The sequence below is a fragment of the Eptatretus burgeri genome, chromosome 9 (genome assembly GCF_056783735.1).
Source record: "Eptatretus burgeri isolate ZD-2024b chromosome 9, Ebu_testis_v1, whole genome shotgun sequence".
NCBI classification, from domain to species: Eukaryota; Metazoa; Chordata; class Myxini; order Myxiniformes; family Myxinidae; genus Eptatretus; species Eptatretus burgeri.
Window position 1 is genome coordinate 68309354 of NC_140969.1, and position 27431 is coordinate 68336784.

Sequence of the window (27431 nt, forward strand, 5' to 3'; positions counted from 1 at the left end):
GAATACATCAGATGACATTTTTCCGTTCGTTTTTCCATGTAGGAACATGACAAGCAACTGTCCATTCAGCATTTGTGTTTGATTCCCTAACCCTACGTTTGATTGATTGCATACTAGTCTTTGAAATATTGCGTTTGAAAATAATATTATCTTTGAAATATTGCGTTTGATTGCGTTTGAAAATAATATGATTGCATACTAGTCATACAGTTTTTGACGGATCGGGCTGAAATTTTTTGACAAAGAGGTTGATTATAGTGCGCATAAAAGCGTGGAAGCCGATTTTTGATTTTCGGGAAAAATTTTTTTCCCGTTGCTCGGCAACGGTGGCATCCATAGCAACAGTGATCAAAAGCATACAACGAGATCCTGGTATGAACCTACCAGTCAAGTTTCATTAAAATTGGTTGACTCCTCTGGCCTCCAGAGCTGTCCATTACATACAAACAAACAGACAGACGGAAAACCTGAGACTAAGTGGTAGTCTAGTGACCACCCAATATACAAGATGAGAGTTTTAGTAATATATAGATGACAGCAGGAATCCAGGAACCCTTGAAAATAAAGTGTGACTGATAATGAAGGAGCACACACAAAAAAATATACATTTACTGTATCATGCTATATTTTGGTTTTGGTGAAGAATCACTTAAAAAATTCTCGGATTCACCAAAATTGAATTAATCCTTTCTTGTCACGCACCCAACCTCTCCCAAATTTCATCTAACTCGGTCCACAATTTTTTGAGATATCCTTTGCACAGACAGACCGGGTGAAAACATAACCTCCTTTCACTTTTGGTGGTGGAGGTAACCAGGGAAATGGCATCAAGAAATCCTTCATTTAAATGGACTTCAGAAGCAATCGTTTTGTCTTCCTGAAAGTAATAAATCATCGTTTGAAGTTGCCAATGAAATTAATCTACACATTGGCCAAATTTGTTCAGACTTACTTCCTCTGAATTTATCTGTGTTAACGCCTTATCTGACAGCACTACCGCCACCAATCATTGAGCGACGTCTGGTGTTTACCTGTTTCAGCCAACTCAATACATCCAAAGCCAGCCATCCAAATAACTGTCCAATGTGACTCCAAAAGGAATCTGCATATGAGATGTCAGAACCACACACTGAAATATTTAATTTGTCTCAGATCTGGATGTTTTCCCCAGATTTGGAAAACTGCCTCAGTATGCCCAGTTATGAAGAGTACCCCTGTTATTAATTACGATAAACTCTGCCAGATCTCTATCACACCTGTAATTGCAGAAGTATTTGAAGGGTTTCTTGCCGATTGGGTGATGAGGGATATACAACATGGCATTGATTCCCAACAGGATGTTAATATGAAGGGCAGTTCAGCTGTGCACTACTTTGGGGGTTTGCTTGACAGCATTTATGGAGGTGTTGACAAGCTTGCCAATTATGCGACATTGTGCACCATTGACTTCAGTAAAACCTATGAACACGGAGATCATACTATTGCCGTTGAAAAGTCGATCCCCACCAGCGGGACATCCGTACCTTTATGGTTTATCGTGCCCACAAAACAATGAACGATCAGAACATTCCTTAAATAGCGTATGCCTTATTGGACCCTAATCATTCCACGTGAGAGAGACAACAGATAAAATGATAAGACAGCAAATACCTGAGCTGTGCCACAAGACACCGCTTGGAACCGATCCAATGGGGCTGCCCAGTGCGTTCCTTTAGCAGCTGCTGTCTGGCCCATGAGGAGGAGAATATGTGTGGCTGGTTGGGAAAGGGCAGGGCTCTTGTGAGGTAGGCCTGCAGATCTGCACAGCCTTCAGCACGGTGACTCCGGGGTATCTTCTTCCTTCCACCTGACGTACGTGCTTTTATAATCTCGGGCCACCACCTTCTGCTGTGACACACCACGTGTATCCCCCGCTCGCTCACCATTGGGCCGAAGCCCAGTCTGGGGCAGGGAAAGCCCTTCCCTGACCTGCACTCCGATGGTTTTAGTACTGCGGGGTCAGTTGTGGTGTGGAGCTGGCTTTTCCCGCCGAAAGTATGGGGTGGACGCCCACCCAGATGGCCCACCCAAAAAGAACCCAGGCACAAATTCCAGAGGTTATAACATTAAATAGAGGTTCAAAGGGATGGTAGTTTTTAGAAACACACATTAGAGAGGTTGGACGTCATCTGTCTTGACGTAATGTGCCGCATATCTAGTATCACGATTAAATTACTTCAAGCTTTTTCTAAGTCATTAACGACAGAGATCACAAAACTATGTTATTCGATGTTAACTCCTAGAAGTCATTTCCACAACCATATTGATCATTAACTAAATACAAATAGATTTGGAAGAACGAGCAAGAAGGTTTAAGGATCCTCAAAAATTAGTTTTTAAAGTTGCAAAACAACAGGAAGACGCAAAAGAAGAAACACAGACAACAAGTGCGAGAATTGCTTTGCAATACATGTCTCTGACCGGTCCCAGTGATTGTTTGGGAGATTAAAATTTGTTTAAGGTCAAAATTTATTTGCAGCAAAATATAAGTAAAATCCATTTTCATTTACTGAGGTCTTTTGTAGACTTGAAATCAATAACGACAATGAGTATAACAAACCGGAAATAAAAATTAGTTTGCTTTAACACACGCTCGAGTCTATACCGGCCCCAAAATGAAAATAAGAAACTCAAACCCCACTGTGTTTCGTTCGTTTATAGGCTTTGCCTATTTCATATTAAAGACAAGAAAAAGAGCAATCAGAGATTGCAGACCCTCACCAGGACTTTTGTGTGATGTTTGTGTACTGATGTGTTACATAATTAACAATAGACATAACTAGAACTGCCACTTTATAACTGCTGGCAGTGATAACCGGGTACAAGGACGTCCCGCTTTGATCAGACCTCTTGACCCTGACCCATGTTATTATCATTCAATCGAATTCACAATGTGATTAAAATAATATCAATTCAAATCAAGTGGAAGCCCAAATACTGTAGGTACAGTACTGCATTGGAGTCATCAGTAAAGCAAAAAGCAAAGATGAAGTCATCAGGAGGAACCTAGATAGGATTCCGGTTTCAGCTACTCCTCTACCCTCAAACCCATGCAGGCACAGCCAAGTGAACCTTATTAAAAAAAAAAAAATCAAAAATAATACAGATCAAAAAATTAAACAATTCTGGCTTTCAGACCATGTGTCCGATCAGGTTGAAATTTACAACATATATTTCTCATCGTAATTGTGAAGTTTCACATCGATTGATGAAGCGGTTCAAGAGTTGTTGTTTTTTAAAGATTTTTTTGTTCAATCCAATATGGCTGCCAGACCATGTGACATATCAATTATTCATGAACACCCTGGTATCCCCAAGTCTTGTTGAACGTGTGTGTGAAGTTTCCCCTCGATCTGTCCAGCTGTTCTGGAGAAGATTTCTATATGTTTTCGGGTAAATCCAACATTGCTGCCAAACCATGTGACCTATGATGTCATAGGTGGGAATGTTTTGTTCCTCATGGATAGGTGGTCATAGCTGTAAAGTTTCACCTCAATCTGTGTAACTGTTTCGGTGAAGATTTTCGAAAGTTAAAAAAAAAAAAAAAAAAAATATATATATATATATATATATATATATGTGTGTATATATATGTATATATATATATATATATATATATATATATATATATATATATATATATATATATATATATATATATATATATATATATATGTGTGTATATATGTATGTATATATATATATATATATGTGTATATATATATATTTATATATATATATATATATATATATATATATATTTATATATATATATATATATATATATGTGTATATATGTATATATATATATATATATATATATATATATATATATATGTGTATATATATATATATATATATATATATATATGTATATATGTATATATATATATATATATATATATATATATATATATATATATATATATATATATATATATATATATATATATATATATATATATATATATATATATATATATATATATATATATATATATATATATATATATATATATATATATATATATATATATATATATATATATATATATATATATATATATATATATATATATATATATATATATATATATATATATATATATATATATATATATATATATATATATATATATATATATATATATATATATATATATATATATATATATATATATATATATATATATATATATATATATGTGTATATATATATATGTGTGTATATATATATATATATATATATATATATATATATATATATATATATATATATATATATATATATATATATATATATATATATTTCTGCCAAACCATGTGACTGATGACATCAATTTTGTTCTGTTGACCAATTTATCCCAAGATGACCCACAGTAATTTTCATACTGATCGGATGTAGTGTTCTACGTATGCAATTATGACATCATAACGAAGGCACCTATGACATCATTCAAAAATCATACTTGTTCCCCATGCAGAGTACTTGCCATGTGCCAAGTTTTGATTTTTTTCCTTGGTGTGGTTTTGGAAATACAGAGGTCAAAAGTTTTTCCTTTTTTCCAACATGGCGACTACACCACGTGACCTATGACATTATAATTGTCATTAAAACATTCTATATGAGTCGCTCCTATAGTGAAAATTTTGTGTCAATCTAACAAGCGGTTGCAGAGAAAAACCATCCTCACATTCTGTGCAGACAGACTGACATACATACAGACAGACAGACAGACCCAAATGCAATCCCCTCTCCTCTGGCGAGGGTAATAACCCGATGTACATACATGAAGCAAAAAATATGCGTACGACTTATGTGCATGTATAATACCCCGTGGTTATAATCCTGGGATCATTCCAATTGCACTGGTCCATGGACTAACACCCAGGCCTAAGTCCTGAGGCCTGCCGATCTGTGTTGCTTCATGCACTGGCCGTGCATGATTTTATTAGGGTGGAATCAGTCCAGTTGTCCTGCCAATGGGTATACAGCAGTGGGTTGGGAGTCAGAGCAGCTGAACACTGACCCATGTATAATATGTGATATTTTCTAGGTTTAAAAAGGCAAATCTGAAAAATTGACGAAACACCCTGAAACTCGAACTTGTTCTGTAACATCATAATACAGCCATGTACCAAGTTTCAGTTGAAAATGTTGAAGGGGGTGGGGAAAAAAGTTGGAAAAACTACAGGTGAGACGGATGGACAGACGGAAAGCAAACCTGTCGTCCCCTCCAGTGAAACCGGTAGGGGACTAATAACGAGCTGGTGAGGAAGTACTGTTTATGAATGTAAACAAGATAATCTTTCGTAAAGCACACCTCAACAAAAATTGAGAACCTATTTCTCCAATCCTCACAATAGAATATACTCAACTACAAAAACACTTCAGTCAAATAACAGAGTAAGAATTAGAACATATTATACCAATTACAATCTTCTTCTTCTTCTTTCGGCTCCCGTTAGGGGTCGCCACAGCGGATCATCCGTTATGATCCGCATACTGATTTGGCATCGGTTTTACACCGGATGCCCGTCCTGACGCAACCCTGGTCGCCTCTTACGACACAGGGATAAGGATTGGGTTTCGCCATGATTCCAGCTGCCCTGCACCCTCTCATAGCGCAGAGCACCCATCCTCAAGCGATCCTCCAACCTAAGCCTCCGAGTAGCCGGATTACAGGCGCACACCACTACGCCCAGTATATTATACCAATTACAATATGAAGAAGAAATATTTCATCAACTGGAAAATGTAAATCAACCTCCAACTTTTATTTTTTGTTGCCATTATTAATAATTCCGTATTGCTGTATATATAATTTTGTCATGTCCGTCACGCTTTATTCTAAGGGGTTCCTGCTGTTGTACCATTGGAAGAGCTACGTTAAAGCTCAGGGTCCAGATTCTTCTTCATCCATTCTGGAAGGACGCAATTTTATAATGGCCATTTTATGATTAAATGGACACTAATTTGTATTACAAGTAAATTGATTACGAGCTTTCTAGTCAGGTTCCTTGTGTCCATAATTTGACGTTCGTTGGAATTTTTTTGGAGAGTAGCTAACCCCAACATTTTTGGAAAGCTTAAACAATACCAAAACAGAAAATCCATGTTTCACATTTTTTTCAATGCATATAATGTGGTCAAATAGGTCGTTTTGGGTTCAAAACCCGTTTTTTTTATTTCAGCTCTGAATATTCAAAATTATTCGCAAGCAAGCAACTGATGATGCATAATTGTTAACTGTAGGACAGTTCTTAATATAGAATACATATATCTGTATTTTGAGCAATGGTTGCCATGGAAACGACTATCATTTAGTCAAATTACCGTTTATTTAATGTATTGCTTTCAAATCTTGAAACAAGTAACGCATGAATATGGTGATCAGTGAAATGTACTTAATGTCAAATATGAGTTTGTAGCCAATTGGCATCACTGTCTGTAATGTCACTCATCATTGCCGTCGTCATCATCACTATCTTGGTCATGCCGTTCAATGTTTGAGTCCTCGTCATTCTCACACGAAGTGCTGCACCTGCAAAGATCAGTGCATGTTAAGTTCTTGGCCCTGCAGGAACATCTCTGTGATGAATATTCTGTCTTGCACTGGCACCTTATCATCTCGATAATTGCCTTTGGTGCAGGGAGAATGTCTGTTGTTGTCGGTTTGAGTTCACCACTCGTGTCCTTGTGGAAGCCATTCTTTAATGGTTCAAGAAATGTTTGCTGAGAAATTGCTGCTTGACCCCAAACGTATGCCTGGATATGTACCCACATGATATGCTGCCTCAGAGCACCGACAGTTGGTGGTAACTTGTCATTCTCCGCCTTGTTCTTACAGAAGAGATGCCACCGAAGTTCAGGAATGCTGGAAATATTGACACCATTTGGACAATAACCTGAACAGACAAATCTTGCTAAAGTTGTGTATAGGTCCTCTGTCAGTTCAGCATCCTTACAGAGCATAGCAAAGGCATCTACCATGTCCTCATCGTCCTTCAAGTAGCACTGGAACCACTTTGCCTTACCATGTCGAGCGAACCGCCCAGTATTATCGGCACCTGTGAATGCGTGGAAGGCTGGCAATGCCTAGGCTCTCTCCTCACCTAGGGCCTTCCAGATTGGCTCGATTTTGACAATGCAAGATGTCATTGAGATAGATGTGTGTCTTGGCAGGAGATGATAGTTTGCTATGGCAAGAACCAGAACATCCGTATCAGGTGAGAATATCATCAGCTCAATATCTCCCGTGTGTTGCTGTGATGCAGCTATTGCTTGCTGGATCATCAACGTATCGGCCTCCTCATGGTTATTCGCCTCAAATTGGAGACCCCTGTTGCTCGACGTCCGCCCAGATGCCGAAACGACTACTACCTTTGTTGAATCGCGGTTGTATTCTAGAGTTTTCTCTGCCAAGTACTCCGTCAGATCAGCCTTGGTTTAATCATGGGACAGAAATCGACTCATCCTGATGTGTTTGATACTGGTATCATCCTTGACCTGATATTTGACTGGTGCCTTTCCTTCATGTCATTTGTCTCTGGTTGTGCTCTTGAGGGAATCTTGCTTGTATGTATCAAAAACAAGAATTACATGGTCGAAGCCTCTGGTCAGACTCATCACCCTATCATTGAAACATTCACTGAGGTCCTTCACTGTCACGACCATTGCTGGTTTCTTGGTCATTTTCTGGACAACTACCATTCCATCCACGACTGCGACCTTCGTGCTAGTACTGCCATCAATTACAGCATCAGCGGGTGCTGGTTCCATGTGTGTGGCATCAAGCTCATCTTCTGGTAAAGACGGTTCCTTGTTGGCAAACTTCTCCAAGTTGTGGATTAGCTTCGACTTGTCGGTGCATGACAGTAAGCTACCGTTTGGTGCAAACAGGGCCCTCGGTGTCACAGTGAATTCAAAATTGCCAATTGCATCCTTCAGGTCGACGTTTACCATCAGTCTACCATACAAATCCTTGGTTTCTTTTAGATCTACTGTCTTGTCCCTGATCTTGATTGCTGGTGTTGTATTGCCAGACATGTACATTCTGTTCTTCTCCTTCTTCACTGAGGCCCATAGGCTGACATCACCATTGATCCGTTTAGCAACAAAATCTTCATAGAGATTCTGTCCCGTTTCATCAATGTTCAGTATCTGTGGTACAATTTTTTCTGGCACATAAGCGTGGGTGACCACATTGAAGAGCTGGTTACCCTCAACTTCAAATGGATTTTCATGACTAGGTATGGCAGCCTTGATTCGGTCAATTGCATTGTGTTCCCGCTTGACGACACTTGGAGACAGGCCATGGTGCTCAGTGATCTCACTTTCCTTCTGACCAAACTGTCCCTTAAACTCGCAAGACAGGCGTGACAGTTCAGGTACAACCAAGAAGAATCGCTGTTTGGCATTTGCATTATTTGATATGCCAATCAGACCAGAGTGAACCTTCAGCAACCTGTTCAGATGTTCAACAGCGTGGTCTGCTCCGATCGATACAAATGGGATAGTATTCTTGGTGACCGAAATATTGCCTGCTTCGAGCTCCCTCCAGGTCTCTGGATGGCTGGTCTTTAGCGCATACATGTCGGATATGTACCTTGGCCAGAGCCGCTTGTACTTGATTCTGTCCATGGCAAAAAATATCTTGCTGAGTTCTTCACCGGCTTGAAGATGAAGGTTTAAGTCGGCATTCCGAGATGCTGCAACAAAATGCAGAATTTCCTCTACTCTGTGGAGATAGTTCATCATGGCCTTGAACATGGCATTCTTTGAGCGGCTGGCCTCCCATTCCTGAAGTCTCTCAACAATGCAACAACGCAGACTTCCTTGAGATGCGGATTGTCCTTGAAGAATTCTTCTATTGCCATTTCAGAGAGTGCCACATACGAGTATATGTGAGTTTGAAGTGAGTGTTTGTAATGGGTGCATTTCAGAATCTGTCTATTGGTTGCACATCCATACACATCGGCTTCCATCCAAGCATCGTCTATGCCAGAGTTGTCTATGGATGCACCCAGACCTCTCAGTGCAGCCATTACGACATGTAGCTCTCCCAATCTGGGAACGATTATGCCTTTTAAGTCAGGCCGAGCATCCAGTAGCTGAATTACCTTCTCATAGAGGGCCAAGTCACAGGAAACTAGAACGGGCACTCAGTAGAGCGCATACCTTCGCCAACGCTACATTTTGCCCCCCCCCCAGAAACCGTTGATTGTGAGGGTATTTAATCCCATACCACATCTGCCATCTCATATGTGTTATGATGGCTTAAAAACATTAATTTTCCTGTGTCATCATATATCACAAGATTGGGCATTGAATTCACAACATTTTGGTATTGGTTTCATGCAAATGGGATAAAAATCGACCACACTATGGTAAAATGACGATTTTGACCTTTTCATGACCTCGACCTCGACCTTAACCTTTGTACTCTTAATTTTGTAATTGGTATTAGAGTGTGGGGAACAGAACAGTCAACATTTTGGTGTTGGTTTCATGCAAATCGGATAAGAATTGACCGTGTTATGACTAAAACCGCACATTTTGCAATGTCGTGACCCCCCCTGACCTTTGACTCCCAACCGCTAATAAGGGTTATTACGTCATTGTGTCATGTCACATATCACAAGATGGGGCATTGAATTCTGAACATTTTGGCATTAGTTGCACGCAAATTGGATGCAAATTGACCGCGCTCTGGTAAAAAGACGATTTTGACCTTTTCATGACCTTGACCTTGACCTTTGACCCGATCGCTCCCAAAATCGAATCAAATGGTCCTCGGATAATAACCAATCATCCAACCAAATTTGCTGCGATTCAGTTCAATACTTTTGGAGTTATGCGAATAACAAACAAACACACATATTCACAAATAAATAAATAAATAAATACACAGTGATCAAAACATCACCTTCGCAACAAAGTTTGCGAAGGTAATGACAGTCGGGTGATCTTTCCCAACAGCAAGCTCTTTCAATCTGCGACATTGTTCTAACACAGTCATTAGCGTTGACCACTCATGTGCTACCTCAGGCATCAGAGGTAGAGCTCCGATCTGCGTCACCGACAACGGGCGTGTTGGAAGGAGAGAGTTGTAGCCAGCCCAACAAGGGAGTTTTGTAAGATTCCTTTCTGTATTTGTTCTGAAGAGAGCCAATGCTAAGACCCATCCCAGGTGTGTCAGCTGGTAGTGTTTTGAATTCAAAAAATTCAAAAATAGTGGAATTAAAAAAAAGCGTTTTTCACCCTAAAACGACCTTTCCAAAAGTTGAAAAAATGTGAAACATCATTTGTTTATTTAAATAGATTTTAAACTTCTCAAAAATCTATAGGTTTGCTACTCTCCAAAAAATTCCAACAAAATTACACAAGGAACCTGACTATTCCAACCAAGTAAGTTGATTATTATCCCCACACTCAAAACGGAGGGGTGGGGGTGATTGTAATCCGCTCTGTTTGTCCGTATGTCTGTCTGTGTCCATCCGGCCTCTGTCACACTATCTCCTAAACCGTTATTCAGAAATTCACCAAACTTAGTAATGATCACCACATGGCAAGGAGGTGCGAGAGCAGTTACATTTTTGGCCACACCTCATGGAGCGAGGTCAAAATGTGCGATACCAAAAAATACAATTACAGGCACGTTTTAAATGAAACTTTGTATTTGCAATCAACATTGGGGGGACGCATGAAATATGTAACGATTTTTTTGGGGGGGGGATTTGACCCCAAGGCCATGCTCCAGTCGGTCACAGGTCAAAATGGGGAAAAAAATTAACTCAAAAGTTGATATTGGGTCACTCCTGGTGGAATATTTTACCATCTTTCAACATTGTTTTTGGTGGAAAGTATCTCACACACACACACACACACACACACACTCACACACACACACACACACACACACACACACACACACACCCACACACACACACACACACACACACACACACACACACACACACACACACACACACACACACACACACACACACACACACACACACACGGACGAACGCTTCTCCTTTCAATAATATAAGATGAATATTCAGAAAGTTCTGAAAACATTGCTGGTCTTATCCTGTTCGAAGAAGAACAAGTTTATTTCAACCTGGTGGTGGTGGTGGTGGTCATATGGCAGCTTAGCTGCCGGGGTAGCTATCATTTCTTGAAGTGCGACTGTGTCGCTGATGCAGTTCCCCTTTACCAGTACACACACTGGAACTGGTACTCATTTCGCCGACCTCGGAAGGATGACAGGCTGAGTCAACCCCCTGGTGTATTAATTTAGCGGCCGACGGGGCTTGAACTCAGGACCCAAGGATCCCAAGCTGCCACCCTAACCACTGAGCCAACACCAGGCTACATTTCAACCTTATTAATGAAAAGGTTATAATATTTAATGATGAGTTTGTGTTCTTGAGTTCTCTTGAACCAAATGTTAATTAACCCCAAGATTCATATTTATTTTCCAACTGAAGATGGACATGAAGGTTCAGGTCATTTCAAAGAACTGTTGGATATGACAAATGAGAATGATAGAATATATATCCAGTCGGACCCCGACATTCGCGGTTCCGCTATTCGTGGACCCCGCGTATTTGCAGTTCATAAAATGTGACCGACTTCGACATTTGCAGCCCTGTGCTTCAAGTATTCATGGTTTTCCATGGGATTTTTTATTTTCCCTTATGAATCGTGAACCACCGGGAACCTATCCCCTTTTCCCCATTGAAACAATGCCTCGATATTTGTGGATTTGACATTCGCTGCATTTTTCAGGAACGTATCTACCGCGTATGTTGGGGTCCGGCAGTATTGATTATGCTGAACTCACTTGATTTTAAAGCCTAGATGTAAGTGGTAAAACAAAGAATAATGCAAAGGAAAAACATACAGTATGTCCCAAAAAGTGTCGTGATTTTGATTTTATAAGTGCAAATGCCAACAATGTGATTTTTTTCTTTTCTTCCAGATTGATGCTCTAATTGTTGAAACGTACCTTGCAAATGGAAATTAAATTATGTAAGTGCAGCGAGCCTCACTATACTATTGGGATATCCTGTAGAAGCGTCGAGTATTAAAACAAGATGGTTCGGTCATCAATGTTGGCTTCCTTAAAAATGACCCATCGCAATTAGTTAATAGACTGCCATGACTAATGACTATTTGGAAGTCAGAAGGCTGAAAATAATTGGGTTAATGAACCCTTTGCAATTTTATACCATTGAAATGGATATGAAAATAATTCATAAACCTCAATACAAAGAACTTTTATCACATATTAAATAAGACTAGCAAATAACCTGTCCTTACAGGTGGGTTACTTCCCCCACTTCTATGATGTCTATGCCTTTTTTAATACGATTTGAAATACCCGCTTCCACCAGGTGACACTATAGAATAGTCATTTACACGGGAAATTAGCGTGCTGTCCCCACCCTGAATCCTGGGGGCGACGAATGGTTTGTTTTTTTAACCACCTAAAACATTCCCATATACACCCCGAGTACAACCACCAGTTTCCAACTAATTCCGTCCAATGGTTTAGGAGTGCATCAAAGTCGAACACAAACACACGGACAGACATGCAAACAGAGACTTCTCGAATTATAGGAGGATAATAAAAAAAAACTTGAATAGCTTGCATGGTTACCCATGTTTCTAGCTGATGGTTTAATTTGTATTTCTGGAATTACAGACCAAGAATCCTAAAATATGGCTCAGTTTTTTAATTCACTGTTAAAACAGGAAGAGAATGTTGATTTGACGAGATATCAGGAAAAACATTGTGTACAAAGTCGAGGCTCATGGAGGAGCTGGAAATGGTAAATTAAAACTAATTGGTGAACAGTTATGAGTACTGTATATGTAAACTAGGCATTCAGATCATATTTAGAGTTCATGTATTTTAATTGTCAGCATTGTGTCTTCATTTGGATTTTGGTGTACTGATAACGTTGTATTTTTGTTTTTTAAGGAAAGGGGGGAGCTCACCAAAAACGCAGATGGTGACAACCAAGGAGGACCTCAACCGGATCCGATTGTCTCGCAACAAGATGGAGCGATGGTGTCACATGCCGTTTTTATCCAAGACTGTGACTGGCTGTTATGTACGCATTGGAATTGGCAACAATGATGGCAAGCCTGTATATCGGGTAGGTTTGATCAACAGGTGGTCAAAAAATCGCACCCGTGTCCGAAGAAAGCGGTTCAGTCTGGCATTTTTAATGTGAAATAGGCAGAGCCTAGAAATGAACAAAACCCATAAGAATTACCCTTTGGAACCCTTCAGAATTACCCTTGAGAACCCTTTAGAATTACCCTTTAGAAATACCCTTTTGAACCCTTTAGAAATGTCCTTTAGAATTACCCTTAGACCCCTGTAGAATTACCCTTTAAAATTACCTTTTAGAAATACCCTTTAGAACCCTTTAGAAATGTCCTTTAGAATTACCCTTTAGACCCCTGTAAAATTACCCTTTAAAATTACCTTTTAGAAATACCCTTTAGAACCCTTTGGAAATGTCCTTTAGAATTACCCTTTAGACCCCTGTAGAATTACCCTTTATAATTACCCTTTGTAATTACCATTTGTAATTACCCTTTGTAATTACCCTTCAGAACCCTTTAGAATTTCCCTTCAGAATTGCCCCTTTAGAATTACCCTTTTGAACCCTTTAGAATTACACTCTAGAACCCTCTCGAATTACACCTTAGATCCCTTTAGAACTAGATGGTTTTCAAAAAATACATATGCCGTGCAGTCTTGAAAAGGGCTTGGTGCGAGCCCGCTCTTTTGTTGAAGGTCCCCCCCCCCCCCCGATCCAATATGCTGCCAGACCATGTGACCGATGACATCACCTTTATCAAACCATATTTCCCATCAGTAGTTGATCAGTCAGTTAAAGTTTGCATTAATCGGTTAAGCGGTTTCTCCTGCGAAGATTTTCAAAGATTTTCCATCAGATCCAATATGGCTGCCAGACCATGTGACACATGATTGTCATCTATCTATAATTCCAGCAATCTCTGTGTGTCTGTCTGTGACCGCTGTTTCTCGACAACCACTAGTCCGATCTCATTGAAACTTGCCAGGTATATTGCTGGGGCCCTGTGGATGTGCCTTTTTAAGGTTTGATATTAATCGGACAAGTGGTTCCCAAGTTATGGCCATTTATTTACCAAACCAATGACAGGACACGTTGCTGCGTAGGCGTGGCCGATGGGGAACGGGTGACATTTAGTTCCCAATGACAGGACACGTTGCTGCGTAGGCATGGCCGTTGGGGAAGAAATCCTCAGCCGCGTTCCTCATTACGGGTTACAACGTACTGACTTCTGGATAGTTATGACTTACTGTATTCAAATAATTTCTCGATTTCTTATGCGCATTTATAGATAAACACAATACCCCAATCCAGTCGTCGTTTACGAGAGGGAAGGAACGGTCTGTGTGGTTGTTTGAAAGTTTTTTTTTTGCACATACCGCCACGCATGTACGGGCACGCGAGACCGAAGGAACAGCTTGTGTGGTTGTTGTTTCTGGCACGCGGTTTGAAGTTTGTTTGTTTTTGCACGTACGGCTACGCACGTATGGGCACGCGAGAGCGAGGGAACGGCCTGTGTGTTTGTTGTTTCTGGCACGCGGTTTGAAAGTTTTTTTTTAAAATTTTTTTGCACGTACAGCCACGCACATACGGCCACGCATGTACGGACACGCACTAGTTTTAATAAAAATCCTTTTCAAATTTCAAGTCATTTTGATGAAAATTCAAAATTTTAGAAATCCTGGCCAATGTTGACATCAAAAATAATTGTTCATTTAATTCAATGACCAAATTTGCAAATCCTCTTAAAAGTTCAAGTCATTTGGATGATAATTTACAATTTTAGAAATTCGGTTTATGTTGACCTCAAAATGAATTGGAATTTGAATTAAATGACCAAATGTGCAAATCCTCTTCAAATTTCAAATCGGTCAGATGAAAATTGAGGATTTTAGAAAATTGGCTACGTTGACCTTTGGCCTATGTTGACTTCAAAAGAGTGACCGCTATATCGCATGGTCATGTAACATATGGTGAAGTTTCAATTTCCTCTACTGAACAGTTTTCAATGTAGGCTTTTAACAAAATGCAGACATGTACGACGTACGACATACATATGTATGCTACCGGTTGCTTAACTCTGCCTTGCGCTTTGCGAGTGCAGGGTAATTAAATACGGTGGGTTAGAAAGGTTCCTATTAATTTTTTGACAGACGGATGCATGGAAGGAAGGACATACACAAATACTGAAGTGGCTTCACCGCTTAAAAAAATAATTGCAAAGGAGGACTGCAGAGCACTAGTGTGTGTAAAGAGGTTGTTGCATAAGCATCGCATTACTCTGACGTCACATCACTCAGCTTAAGTCCCGAGTCTGTGATTAAATAAACGACTTTATGCCAAAATAGAGACGCCAGCTACTACTTCTTCCTTACTTTTTATTTATTACGAGAAAATAAAATGACAAGTTTCCGATCAATGCTGGGTCCCTCCACCCAGCCCTTTCCCTGCCTCCTCCCTCCCACCCCTCCCTCCGGACTCCCACTTCTTCCCATCGTTCCCATCCCGCCTCCCTCCTTCCTCCTCCCACTTCCACCCTTCCCCTCCCTCCTCCCACAAAGATATCCGGCCTAGCCTGGGATCTAACATACATCCATTGAACTACCACAATTAACCATATATTTAGACAAACATTTTACTTATCAAGCTTCAAAATATTGAACAGAAATATCAACGAAATTGAATGTTTTATTTTAACTCATGGGCCTGTAGTGGGCCTGTAAGACCAAATTTTCATTGGGCTTCATGGACTTGTTGCAAACCCACATGCTGTACTACTTCAGCGTTAAGGCCCAGTCACACCTTGACGTTTTAGCCAGCAATGGCAACGTATTAAAATGTATGTAAAACGCTGGCTTACGTTGAACTTTTGATGTTTTTTTTTAAAGATTCGGACGTATTCATAACGACTTGGTCTTATGCACAACGTATTAGTAACAGACTTTGAACGTTTCATTGTGTTATAGATAACTTATAGCAACGAATGCTGAACCTGTTGTCGGCCTTCACAAGCTATGCCCAACGATAGTCTAACTTCGGCATCGCGCGCTGCACGCATCGCCGACGATGACGTGGCGTGGGTTATGAAAAGGCTGCCGCACAACGATTCAAATCATAACCGCTGCAGAAATGGAAGTGTCAACATCGCAGTCACACCTTGGTGGCCATCTTGCCAGCGTATGCCGACCTCTGAAAAATGCGTCTAAAACGCTGGCGCACGTCGAATACGGTATGGGTAGGTTTGGTATGCGTGAATAGAATGCCAAAGTACGCTCTCATACGTCGTATTAAATGGAGTACGTCTTGTAATTTTAAACATGTTGAAATTTTACGACGTACTTGCCGTATGACACGCTCCGCATGCGATGGGAATAAGTTGTACGCACGATATGCGATCGTTGACACACATCGACCAGGCCCGTCGCTAGGGGGGGCATTTGGGTGCAATGCCCCCCCATGGTGCATCTGGTGCCCCCCCCCACTTGTATGCCACCCATTTATGCCCTGTTGTACTCTGAACAACTTAGTGTTTAAGGACGAGCGCCCACTGTGAACTTGCTGTTTAAGAGTTCACCTGTGTGAACGAAAACCCTTATTCCAGATGTTCAACGTGGTGAATAATAAGGCCTTCTTGGATAAACTGTTCTTTAATAATATCCTTCTTTGAATAAGAATCAAGAGATAAGTCAAGTGTGCGCTTCCCAGCGCATCTCCAAAAGCAATTGGCAAGACAATACAGTCCAAGACCACAAGATAAAAGATAATAACGCAAGCACCAATGCCAGCAGCCAAGACCTCGTGTCGAATGTCGATGTTGTGGGTGGTTATATATATATATATATATATATATATATATATATATATATATATATATATATATATATATATATATATATATATATATATATATATATATATATATATATATACAGTAAGTCCCCGCTAACCGGAAGTTCGCATATCGTAGTTTCGATTTTTCGTAATTTAGTTTTAATGACCAATTTTTCAATTATCGCAAACATTTTATGCCTATCGTAATGTCATTGCAAGGAAAAACGCAAAAAAAAGTTTCAAACTGCCTGCAAAAAACAACAATCACACAGGATGCGCATAAACATACTTTCACTTTACTGCGCATGTACTGTATGCTGTACTGTACGTATTCTCTTCACGCTCGCCTGCATACCTTCCAGTATGAATCCCAAGCGACCCGCAAGTCTTTTGCCGAGCACACCTCGTTTCAAGCGACAACGAAAGGCTGTCACATTGAAGGTGAAATTGGATATAATTAAAAGACATGAACGAGGTGAAGGGACAACGGAAATCGGCCGCGCGCAGCAATCGCTGCATCGACTGTACATTCGATCGTTCAAAGTTCGGCAAAGATAAAGAAAATATCACAGATTGCGACCAGTTCGAGTGCAACGACACTAACGAGAATGAGAGATGGTGCCATGCACAACATGGAGCGTTTATTATGTGTGTGGATAGAAGATCAAACTAAACGTCGCATGCCTTTATCTCTTGCTGTGATACAAGAAAAAGCGCGTCGTTTGTTGGGGCATTGACCCACGATTACGTGATCAATTACTTCTCCAATCATGTTGAGAAGTATTCCAAGGAGAACAACATTGACAACAAATCTTTGCTGCTTGTAGACAATGCTCCTGCCCATCCTCAGCAAATGGAAGACTGGTGTGAAAACGTGCAGGGAGTATTTTTACCACCAAATACTACCTCACTTTTACAGCCTATGGATCAGGGAGTTATTGCTGCTTTTAGAGCCTATTATGTAAAGCATACCATGCTGCAGCTTATAAAAAAACTGATAAGGACAAGCTATCAATCAAGGAGTTTTGGCGAACATACAACATAAAAATGGCTTTGGAAAACATTGAGGATTCATGGGCGGAGGCGAGTGCCTCCACAATGAACGCTGTGTGAAAGAAAGTGTGGCCCGAGTGTGTCCACAATTTCACGGGGTTTGCTGATGTTCCGTTGATTACAAGTCAAATTGTAGACCTGGCGCAGGAGGTTGGTTTGAAGAGGTTGACGAAGAGGACGTGGATGACTTACTGGAGTCTCATGCAGAACCCTTAAGCAATGAAGATCTTATGGAGTTGGAACAGCAGTGGGCTCTTGAGGAAGAAGAAGATGCTGTGACACCTTCATCCGAGCATCTCACCATCAAAAACCTCAGCCAAATCCTCAGCTCGTTTGAAAGTGCCACAGAATTTGTCATCGAGCAAGATCCAAATCTTGAAAGGAGCACTGATTTTAGCTGTGTTGTTTATGATGCCCTTTGTTGCTACAAGGAACGTTATGCAGCAAAGAAAAGGAAAGCCATCCAGCCCACTCTCCATGCATTTTTCAAGCCAAAAGATGCATCAGCAACTCCATCCACCATCCAGGATGCTCCTTCAACCAGCTGCCAAGAGACCGTTCCTGCTGGTGAAGAAAGTGACAGCACAGTGTCAAGTGAAGAGGGGGACGATTCTGCCACTCCGCAAGTGTGACTTGTCCACCGCAATCAACTCCGTTCCTCCAGCCTCGGGGTAAGTCTCCACGACTCGAGGAGTGTGTTTTGTTTATTTGTGTTTATGTCCAAAAAATTCCGAGCCAAAAACACATCCCCCCTTTAACACATTGGTTTCTATGGGAAAATATGTTTTGTTTAACACAGTTTCGCTTATCATAAGGTTTTCCAGGAACGCAACGCTTGCGAAAAGCGAGGACTTACTGTATATATATATATATATATATATATATATATATATATATATATATATATATATATATATATATATATATATATATATATATATATATATATATATATATATATATATATATCGTGGATCATTTAGTTTTAAGGAATAGCCAATCAGCGTATTCGATATGGAGACCTTATTGAGCAGGTTACCTGATTGGTTGTAAGTTAGGTATAAATGTAATATCGTCATATGATAATATGATGAAGGAAGAGACATAAATTTACATTATTAAAGATGAAGTGCACGTGCACCACGTGACCTTCACAACCCGTCAACCCTCCATCTTACAAAAGTAATTTTATAATAAAAATTTAAAAAATATGTGTGTTTGCAATCATGCTTACATTTGAAATTATGCAGATAAAACCTGTTTTTGATGCATGGATCATTTAATAAATAAAACCGTCAACCGTCAAATCTCGCGAGTCGCGAGATTAGTGACGCGAGTCACGAGGGACGAATCAGAGAGCACGAGCTTGCAGCAGGAGAAAAAGACGTGGATGATGGATATACGAAAATGGCTCAGAAAAGGAAAAAATGCAAGCGACGAAAATGAAGAAGATGATGAAAGACATGTTGTGGGAGGAGTTGGAGGAGGAGGAGGAAAAGACGATCATGTCGATGAAATACCGACAGAAGCTGGCCAACCTGGCCAAGCCAGCAACGTCAGCCCTGCGACTGTAGCCCCAGCGCAGGCAGCCGAGTTGCCACGCTCGGCGGTGGCCTCGGGATCGGGTGTGACTGACAAGCCGCTTCCCGATGATCTTGGAAGTGAGAGACCGAATCAAGTTGTTCTACAGCGGAACCCTGGCCATCTGTTGCAGAACAAGTCGCTCGTTTGTGTCCTCGTGGTACCAGACTGGCTGGAATACAGTGTGAATGGCTGGAATACAGTGTGCAGACAGATGCAGCATTCTGCTATCCATGTAGGAAGTTTACCACCGCACGTGGCCCAGTGGACTCTACTTTCACAGTGCGAGGCTACCGGAATTGGAATCATGCCGTTGAGAAAGACAGGGGGTTTCACAAACATGCAACTTCAAAGGAACATTTAACTTGTGTTTTGAGGTGGAAGGAGAATGAGAGGTGCATTGATTGTGGGAAGGAGATTTCCACACTCCTCAATGCTGACCAGCTAAATAGAAACCGGTACTATGTGTCTGCTTTTATAGATGTTGTGGGATTTCTCGCCGAAAATCAGATACCTTTTAGAGGGAGCCTTGATAATTTTGAAGATATGTCAGACGGGCACAGTGGGCTCTTCCTCTCGCTTTTAAACTGCACACTCAAAAAAGACACCGAGCTCGCCGAAATAATAAAGCATATCCCACGAAACGCAAGCTATACTTGTCCGGAAATGCAGAATGAACTGCTCTGCACATTGAGTAATGTTGTGACGGATGCCATCGTGGAAGAAGTAGGCACAGCGTGGTTTACCATCAAGGTGGATGGGACGAGGGACCCCACTGAATGTGAGAACATATCAATCATCATTCGCTTTGTATCGGCATCAAATGAAGCAACAGAGTGTCTACTCACAATAGCTACAGCCGACGCTGGAGATGCAAAAACATTGACAGACCTAATAATTGCAGAGCTGACAAAAACAGGACTTGACGTGTCAAAAATATTAAGTCAGGTGTATGACGGGGCTTCGGTAATGGCTGGGAAGCACGGTGGGGTGCAAAAGTTGTTGCAAGAGATATTGGAAAGAGAAATCCCCTATGTGCACTGCTTAAATCACCAACTCCATCTGGTAGTTATCCACGCACTGGCAGCAGAGAAAGCTGTCACTGATTTCCTCGAGGTTTGTTGTTTCCTGTACAAATTCTTCAGAAAGCCCACTGTTGCTGCACAGTATAAAGGTGAGCGGTTAAAACGACTTCTTGATCAAAGGTGGACGGGACATTTAGCCACCGTGTCTGTGATCATAGGATCTTTTAAGGATATCACATCCTTACTGTCAGAGATTGATGCAGAGCGCGCCTACGGTGGAGAGATGAGGATGGAGGCTATTGGGCTTTTGCGGGAAGTCTCTGGGCCTGCCTTCATGTTCATTGCTATCTTTGTACAAAAACTGCTGATGTTGTTCGATGGCCCTAACAGACTCTTGCAGGCAGAAGACATGGACTTGCTAACGGGGTTGGAACTGGTGGCGAGTGCTCCAGAGTGCGTGAAGAAACTCCGCTCTGAGGATGAGTTCACTGATCTGTGGAACAAGGCCAACGATGCTCGCACTTCCACACCTGCACCACCAAAACGGAGATGCACAATGCATAAGAACTTGGAACAGTTTGTAGTTTTGGAGACTACAGGACAAAACAACGAGAATGACAAGACGGAACTGCAGAGGGTTTTTTACAGCGCAATTGACACTGCTTGGTGAGATCGCTCAGCGCTTCATTGAGCGCAACACACAACTCGCCCGTTCACCCGCTGCCTTGAATCCTGAAAATGGCACGTTTTTGGATCCCCACTTGCTCCAGCACATCATGACATTAACAAAGTCAACCATCAGTGAAACAGAGTGTGTGGTTGCAAAGCAGTTTATTCGCTCACAGACAGAAAAGCAGCCAAACGAGAGATGGACAACACAAAAACTCCTCTCAACATATCACAAAACGCTGGAAGCCATGCCAAGTGTAGTGACTGCTATGAGACTTGGACTAACACTTGGTGCGTCCACTGCCATGTGTGAAAACTCATTCTCAACATTGAGGAATGTCTTCACTGACCATCGACGGTCCATGCGCCATGCACTCAAGGCACAACTGGTACAGCTGGCCTTCGAGAGACACCTCACACGTAAATGCCTGAATGAATGGAAGGAGAAGGTCCTCACAAGATTCCACACCGAGACGCATCGCCTGCAGCTCTTCTGACAGTGAGTGCAGTGGTATAAAAACTATACGAGGAGTTCAGATTGTGTGTGTGACTGCTGGTGATGCGTGTGTGGTTGTGGTTGCAGTGTGGTTGTGGTCAGCACCCGCCGTGGTCGGCTGCTTTGTACTTCTGATGTTTAAGTTAAATGTTGTGTTTGGTGCTTTGCATATCCCATATCTAGTGCTTTGTGCATAACCTTACCTCTGTGTAATTGACTGCTTTAAATGCGGACCTTGTGGTATCTTCAGGCTGGGCGTATTTGCTGTTGATAGTTTAACGTGATGATCGCAGGTCATAGCCGACTGTATCTTATTTCAAAGTGCACTGATTCTGGTGCCAACCTCCCCCATTTAGTTATTGTATCTCTGGTATATTAATTTTCTAATGCCAATTCTTCACAACACCTTGTATAAGTTCACGCGACGGCAACCTCAGTATAGATGTGTCAATGCTGCATGAATACAATAGTATACCGGGTTATCAAAAAATATAAAATATAATAATTGTGCCCCCCCATCCAGTTCATATGCCCCCCTTAATACTGAGCCCTGGCTACGGGCCTGACATCGACACACGTTACTTGAAAGGTACTCATAAGTCGAAACACGTCAAGGTAATTGTTAGCGTCAGTGTTCCAGACTCCCGGTTTTTTTTTTCTTCGGTATGACGGTGTTCAGTGTACAGTGCGGTTATGATTTAAATCGTTGAGTGGCAGCCTATTAATTATATTATATTATAACCGCACTAGAAATCGAAGTGTCAAAATCACCATCATACCGAAGGAAGGAAGAAAAAAAAATAAAATAAAAATAAAACCAGGGAGTCTGGAACACTGACGCTAACCATTACCTTGATGTGTTTCGACTTATGAGCACCTTTCAAGTAACGTGTGTCGATGTGTGTCACCGATCACGTAACGTGAGTACAACACGTTACTCATAGGTTAGAAATAAGTTTCGGGTACGCTAAACATTACCTCGACGTGTTTCGACTTATGAGTAACTTACAAGTAATGTGTGTCGACGTGTGTCAACGATCGCGTGACGTGCCTACAACTTATGGCCAGCGTTATGCGGAACGTGTGAGTCATACGCTGGCATAAGTCTTAAAATTTCAAGCATGGAAAAGTTGAGGACAACCAAAAAGTAAAACGTTTAAAGCCAGCGTACAACGACGTATGGCAGTGTTTTTCAGCGTGCTCTCAATGTTATCAAAACTTACCCATAACGTATTCGACGTGTACCAGCGTTTTACACAAATTTTCCAAAAATCGGCATAAACTGGCTAAAACGTCAAGGTGTGACTGGGCCTTTAGCTTGCCTTTCACTAAGCCCAGATGTGCTTGGGGTCAGCATAGGCGTTATATGTTCATTATTATTATTGCCATATGATATGACTATTCAAATGATTGTTGTAAATATTATTAGTACAAGCCGGTAGGCGACATGGGTGGTCGCTACATAATTGCATACTAGTCATACAGTTTTTGACAGATCGGGCTGAAATTTTTTGACAAAGAGGTTGATTATAGTGCGCATAAAAGCCTGGAAGCCGATTTTTGATTTTCGAAAAAATAATATTTTTAGGATTTTTCAAAAATTTCAAAGTCCCGTTGCTCGCCAACGTTGGTGTCCAGAACAACGGTGCTCAAAAGCATAGAACTAGATCCTGGTATGAACCTACTTGTCAAGTTTCATCAAAAAAGGTTGACTCCTCTGGCCTCCAGAGCTGTCCATTATATACAAACAAACATCCATACATATATACAAACATACAGACAGATGGAAAACCTGAGAATAAGGGGAGTCTCGCGACCACCTAATTAATTAATATAGGCTTTGTTACAATGTTATTGTTTCTGTTATTTATTTCGTAATTAGAATGACATGCCTTGGTGGAAGGACGTATTAAGCTGCTCAATATACCTTAACATGGCGTGCATTTAAAACATAGGAATGCTAATGGATTTTTTTGTCGTTATTTAGCGTCATCAACTCAGGAGGTCGTGACGATCGTTTTGGTGTTTCACTTTCTGCATCAGAATGCTCCAGTGGGATTCCACAAAAAATAGGGTCCTTGGGGACATTTGGGTCATTGGGAGCTTTTGGAACTTTTTGGTCCTTGGGGATTTTGGGACTTTTGGGTCATCGGAGACTTCTTGAGACTTTTGAGTCATCGGGGACTTTTGAGGACTTTTGGGTCCTTGGGGACTTTAGGGTCCTTGGGGACTTTTGGGGCTTTTGGGTCCTCGGGGACTTTTGGGTCATCTGGGACTTTGATCCTCAGGGTCTTCAGGTTCTGCATGCCTTAAAAGGTCTTCAAAGGTCCAAGGGGGCTCAGCAGTCTAAAGGGCCAAAAGGTACATTCCAATAGTGCGTAATTCAGGAATAGACAAACGTAATTAATAGACACAAAAAGTATGCCACACACACGGATGCACGGACACACACACATGGAACACAAAGACACACACACACACACGGATACACAGACACACAGACACACACCCAGACACAGAAACACACAGACACAGACACAGACGCATACACACAGACACATACACACAGACAGACACACACACACAGACACACACACAGACACACACACACACACAGGCACACAGAGAAAGACACACAAAGAGACATGCACACACAGACACATACACACAGACACATATACACACACATACATTTCTAGATACATATTGATACAAAGTGCTTGTTTTAATATATATATATATTTATATATATATATATATATATATATATATATATATATATATATATATATATATATATATATATATATATATATATATATATATATATATCTCCTATATAAATGGTAGTCCTTCTGTCTGTCTGTCTGTCTGTTTGTTTGTAACCAATAAGCTCCTAAACCAGTGAACCGATCTTGATGAAACTGTACACATATATAGACCTAACATTCAGCTCCAGGATGCGCTAAGTGACTTTCCATAAAAATGAAAATATATATATATATATAAAAAAAAATTATAATAAAATTTCCATTAAAAAAAGGGCTTTTCGTATTAATCGTAACAAAAGGCTTCATGATTAAAAACGCTAGGGTTTTTTGAAACACAAAATGTTCGTATTCGTTGACTTTTTAAACATACACATTCTCCTCCTGTTATAACAGCTTTGAAACCCGAAACATTATGCCACTGCGAAAGCGAACAAATTTGAATTCTCGAACTGCACGCGCACGGCGACAGTGACAGAGGCGTTCAGAGGTATGCCGTTTCATAATACACGTCTCCCAATTCTTACTTCAAGAACGGTTATAATTTTGACGTAATCAGGATAACAGACGTAAATAAATCAAATACGCTGGGCCAGGCTGCGTTATGCCCAACGTATAAATTAAGTCACAAATGATGACATGAAACCAGCCTCACATTGTTGAGGCATTATGGTTTTTTATCTGATGCGGCAATAATTCTTAACATTTTTGGACTAGAGTCTTCTGCATATAAAACATGGCGGGGAAAATATAATATTATAGTGGTGTGGTGATGAAAAAAAAAATGGTGGCAGCCTCTACAATTTTACAATTAACTGTGACATATACTTCTTCAGATCCACCGTCATCCACAGGATTCCCGTGCGGAGCACGGGTATCCCTGCTAGTCTACTACATAAATGGCAGTCCTTCTGTCTGTCTGTTTGTCTGTCTGTCTGTCTGTTTGTTTGTAACCAAAAAGCTCCTAGACCAGTGAACCGATCTTGATGAAACTTTACACACATATTAAACTAACATTCAGCTCCAGGATGCGCTAAGTGGCTTTCCATAAAAAAATTCGTGGAGGGTGGTTTAACGTGGTGTTATTTTCGAATAGTGCGCCGGCATATTAATCGTAACAAAAGGCTTCATGTTTAAAAACGCTAGGGATTTTTGAAATACAAAATGTTCGTATTCGTTGACTTTTTAAACATACACATTCTCCTCCTGTTATAACAGCTTTGAAACCCGAAACATTATGCCACTGCGAAAGCGAACAAATTTGAATTCTCGAACTGCACGCGCACGGCAACAGCGACAGAGGCGTTCAGAGGTATGCCGTTTCATAATACACATCTCCCAATTCTTACTTCAAGAATGGTTATAATTTTGACGTTATCAGGATAACAGACGTAAATAAATCAAATATGCTGGGCCAGGCTGGGTTATGCCCGACGTATAAATTAAGTCACAAATGATGACATGAAACCAGCCTCACATCGTTGAGGAATTCTGGTTTTTTATCTGATGCGGCAATAAATCTTAACATTTTTGAACTCGAGTCTTCTGCATATAAAACATGGTGGGGAAAATATAATATTATAGTGGTGATGAAAAAAATAAACAAGCAGTCATAGACTGGTACTAACGAAATAGTCAACTTGACCTCTGACCTTGTCTAATAAAAGCTGTCTCAAGAGAAGGTAGCGACGCAAACCAGAAGTTTCTACGATGATTCTGTACCAAACCATCAAAAATCGTAACGTCGACCGAAGCAAAAATCTCCATTTCTCCACGCAATTATTTAATATTATTTTATCAAAGTCAAAAAACCATAATATTCAGCCATCCACCAACAATCTTTACATAATCCGAAGGCTTAGCGAGTCAGGCATGCGACGATAACCTTTATTGGGATAAAAATGACTTTTAAACACCATCTTTATCGAAAACACTGTCAGCGCGCACACGGAAAACCTTTACATGATCAACGACGCCTCTGCTCGAGCACGCTGCACCACGTGACGAGCTGTGACGCGGCGAGTGAAATATTTTTTATACAATCTTAAAATGTCTCCAAAACATCCGATTTTTACCAGAATTTCGACAACCGAGTTTTAAATGTCCAAAGCGATCGCTAAAACCGAAGACAAAATTAAAATCGAAGTTAAAACGAACTCGTAACGTCGAGCGAAGCAAAAATACTCCATTTCTCCACATGAATTTACGGAATTATGTTTGACCTCACTGTGACCTTGACCTTTGACCGATTTTGACCAAAATCTAATCAGCGCTCGTCATCACCCTCATGAATCACGTGGTGTAATTTGACATTGGTAGCTTCTTCCGTTCTCGAGTTATCGTGCCGCCAAACAAACACACACACACACAAACAAACACACAAACACACAAACAGAGGACGGAAGTCATCAATATACTTATGAAATCTAAAGATTTCGTAAGTAATAATGGTGGCAGCCTCTGCAATTTTACAATTGACTGTGACATATACTACTTCAGATCCGCCGTCATCACGGGAGCACGGGTATCCCTGCTAGTATATGTATGTATGTATATATATATATATATATATATATATATATATATATATATATATATATATATATATATATATATATATATATATATATATATATTGTTGCGGATTCGCGCCCGCCGGCGTGCTGACGGCCACGTAACTCAAATCGCGGCACGTCGCCCACCGGACGGACAATCCAGTCGTGACCCTCTCGGACTAACGCCGGGAACCAGTCACGGGTGGACCTTTCGGTCTCACCGCGATCGAGCCAATCAGCCCCCGCGTGGGATAGGGTTGCTCGCCAAATTCGACCTACCAAAGTA

General features: G+C 40.7%; 1 protein-coding gene across 3 annotated transcripts in view; it reads left to right on the forward strand.

The window, feature by feature from the left end:
- The window catches only part of RTF1 (RTF1 homolog, Paf1/RNA polymerase II complex component), a 119691-nt gene that overhangs the window by 43917 nt on the left and 48343 nt on the right, over window positions 1-27431 (forward strand). For all 3 annotated transcript variants that reach the window (XM_085895560.1, XM_085895561.1, XM_085895562.1), the window contains one exon: window positions 13038-13215. In XM_085895560.1, coding sequence (XP_085751686.1) covers window positions 13038-13215 — 178 coding nt within the window. The remainder of the gene's footprint in view (window positions 1-13037; window positions 13216-27431) is intronic.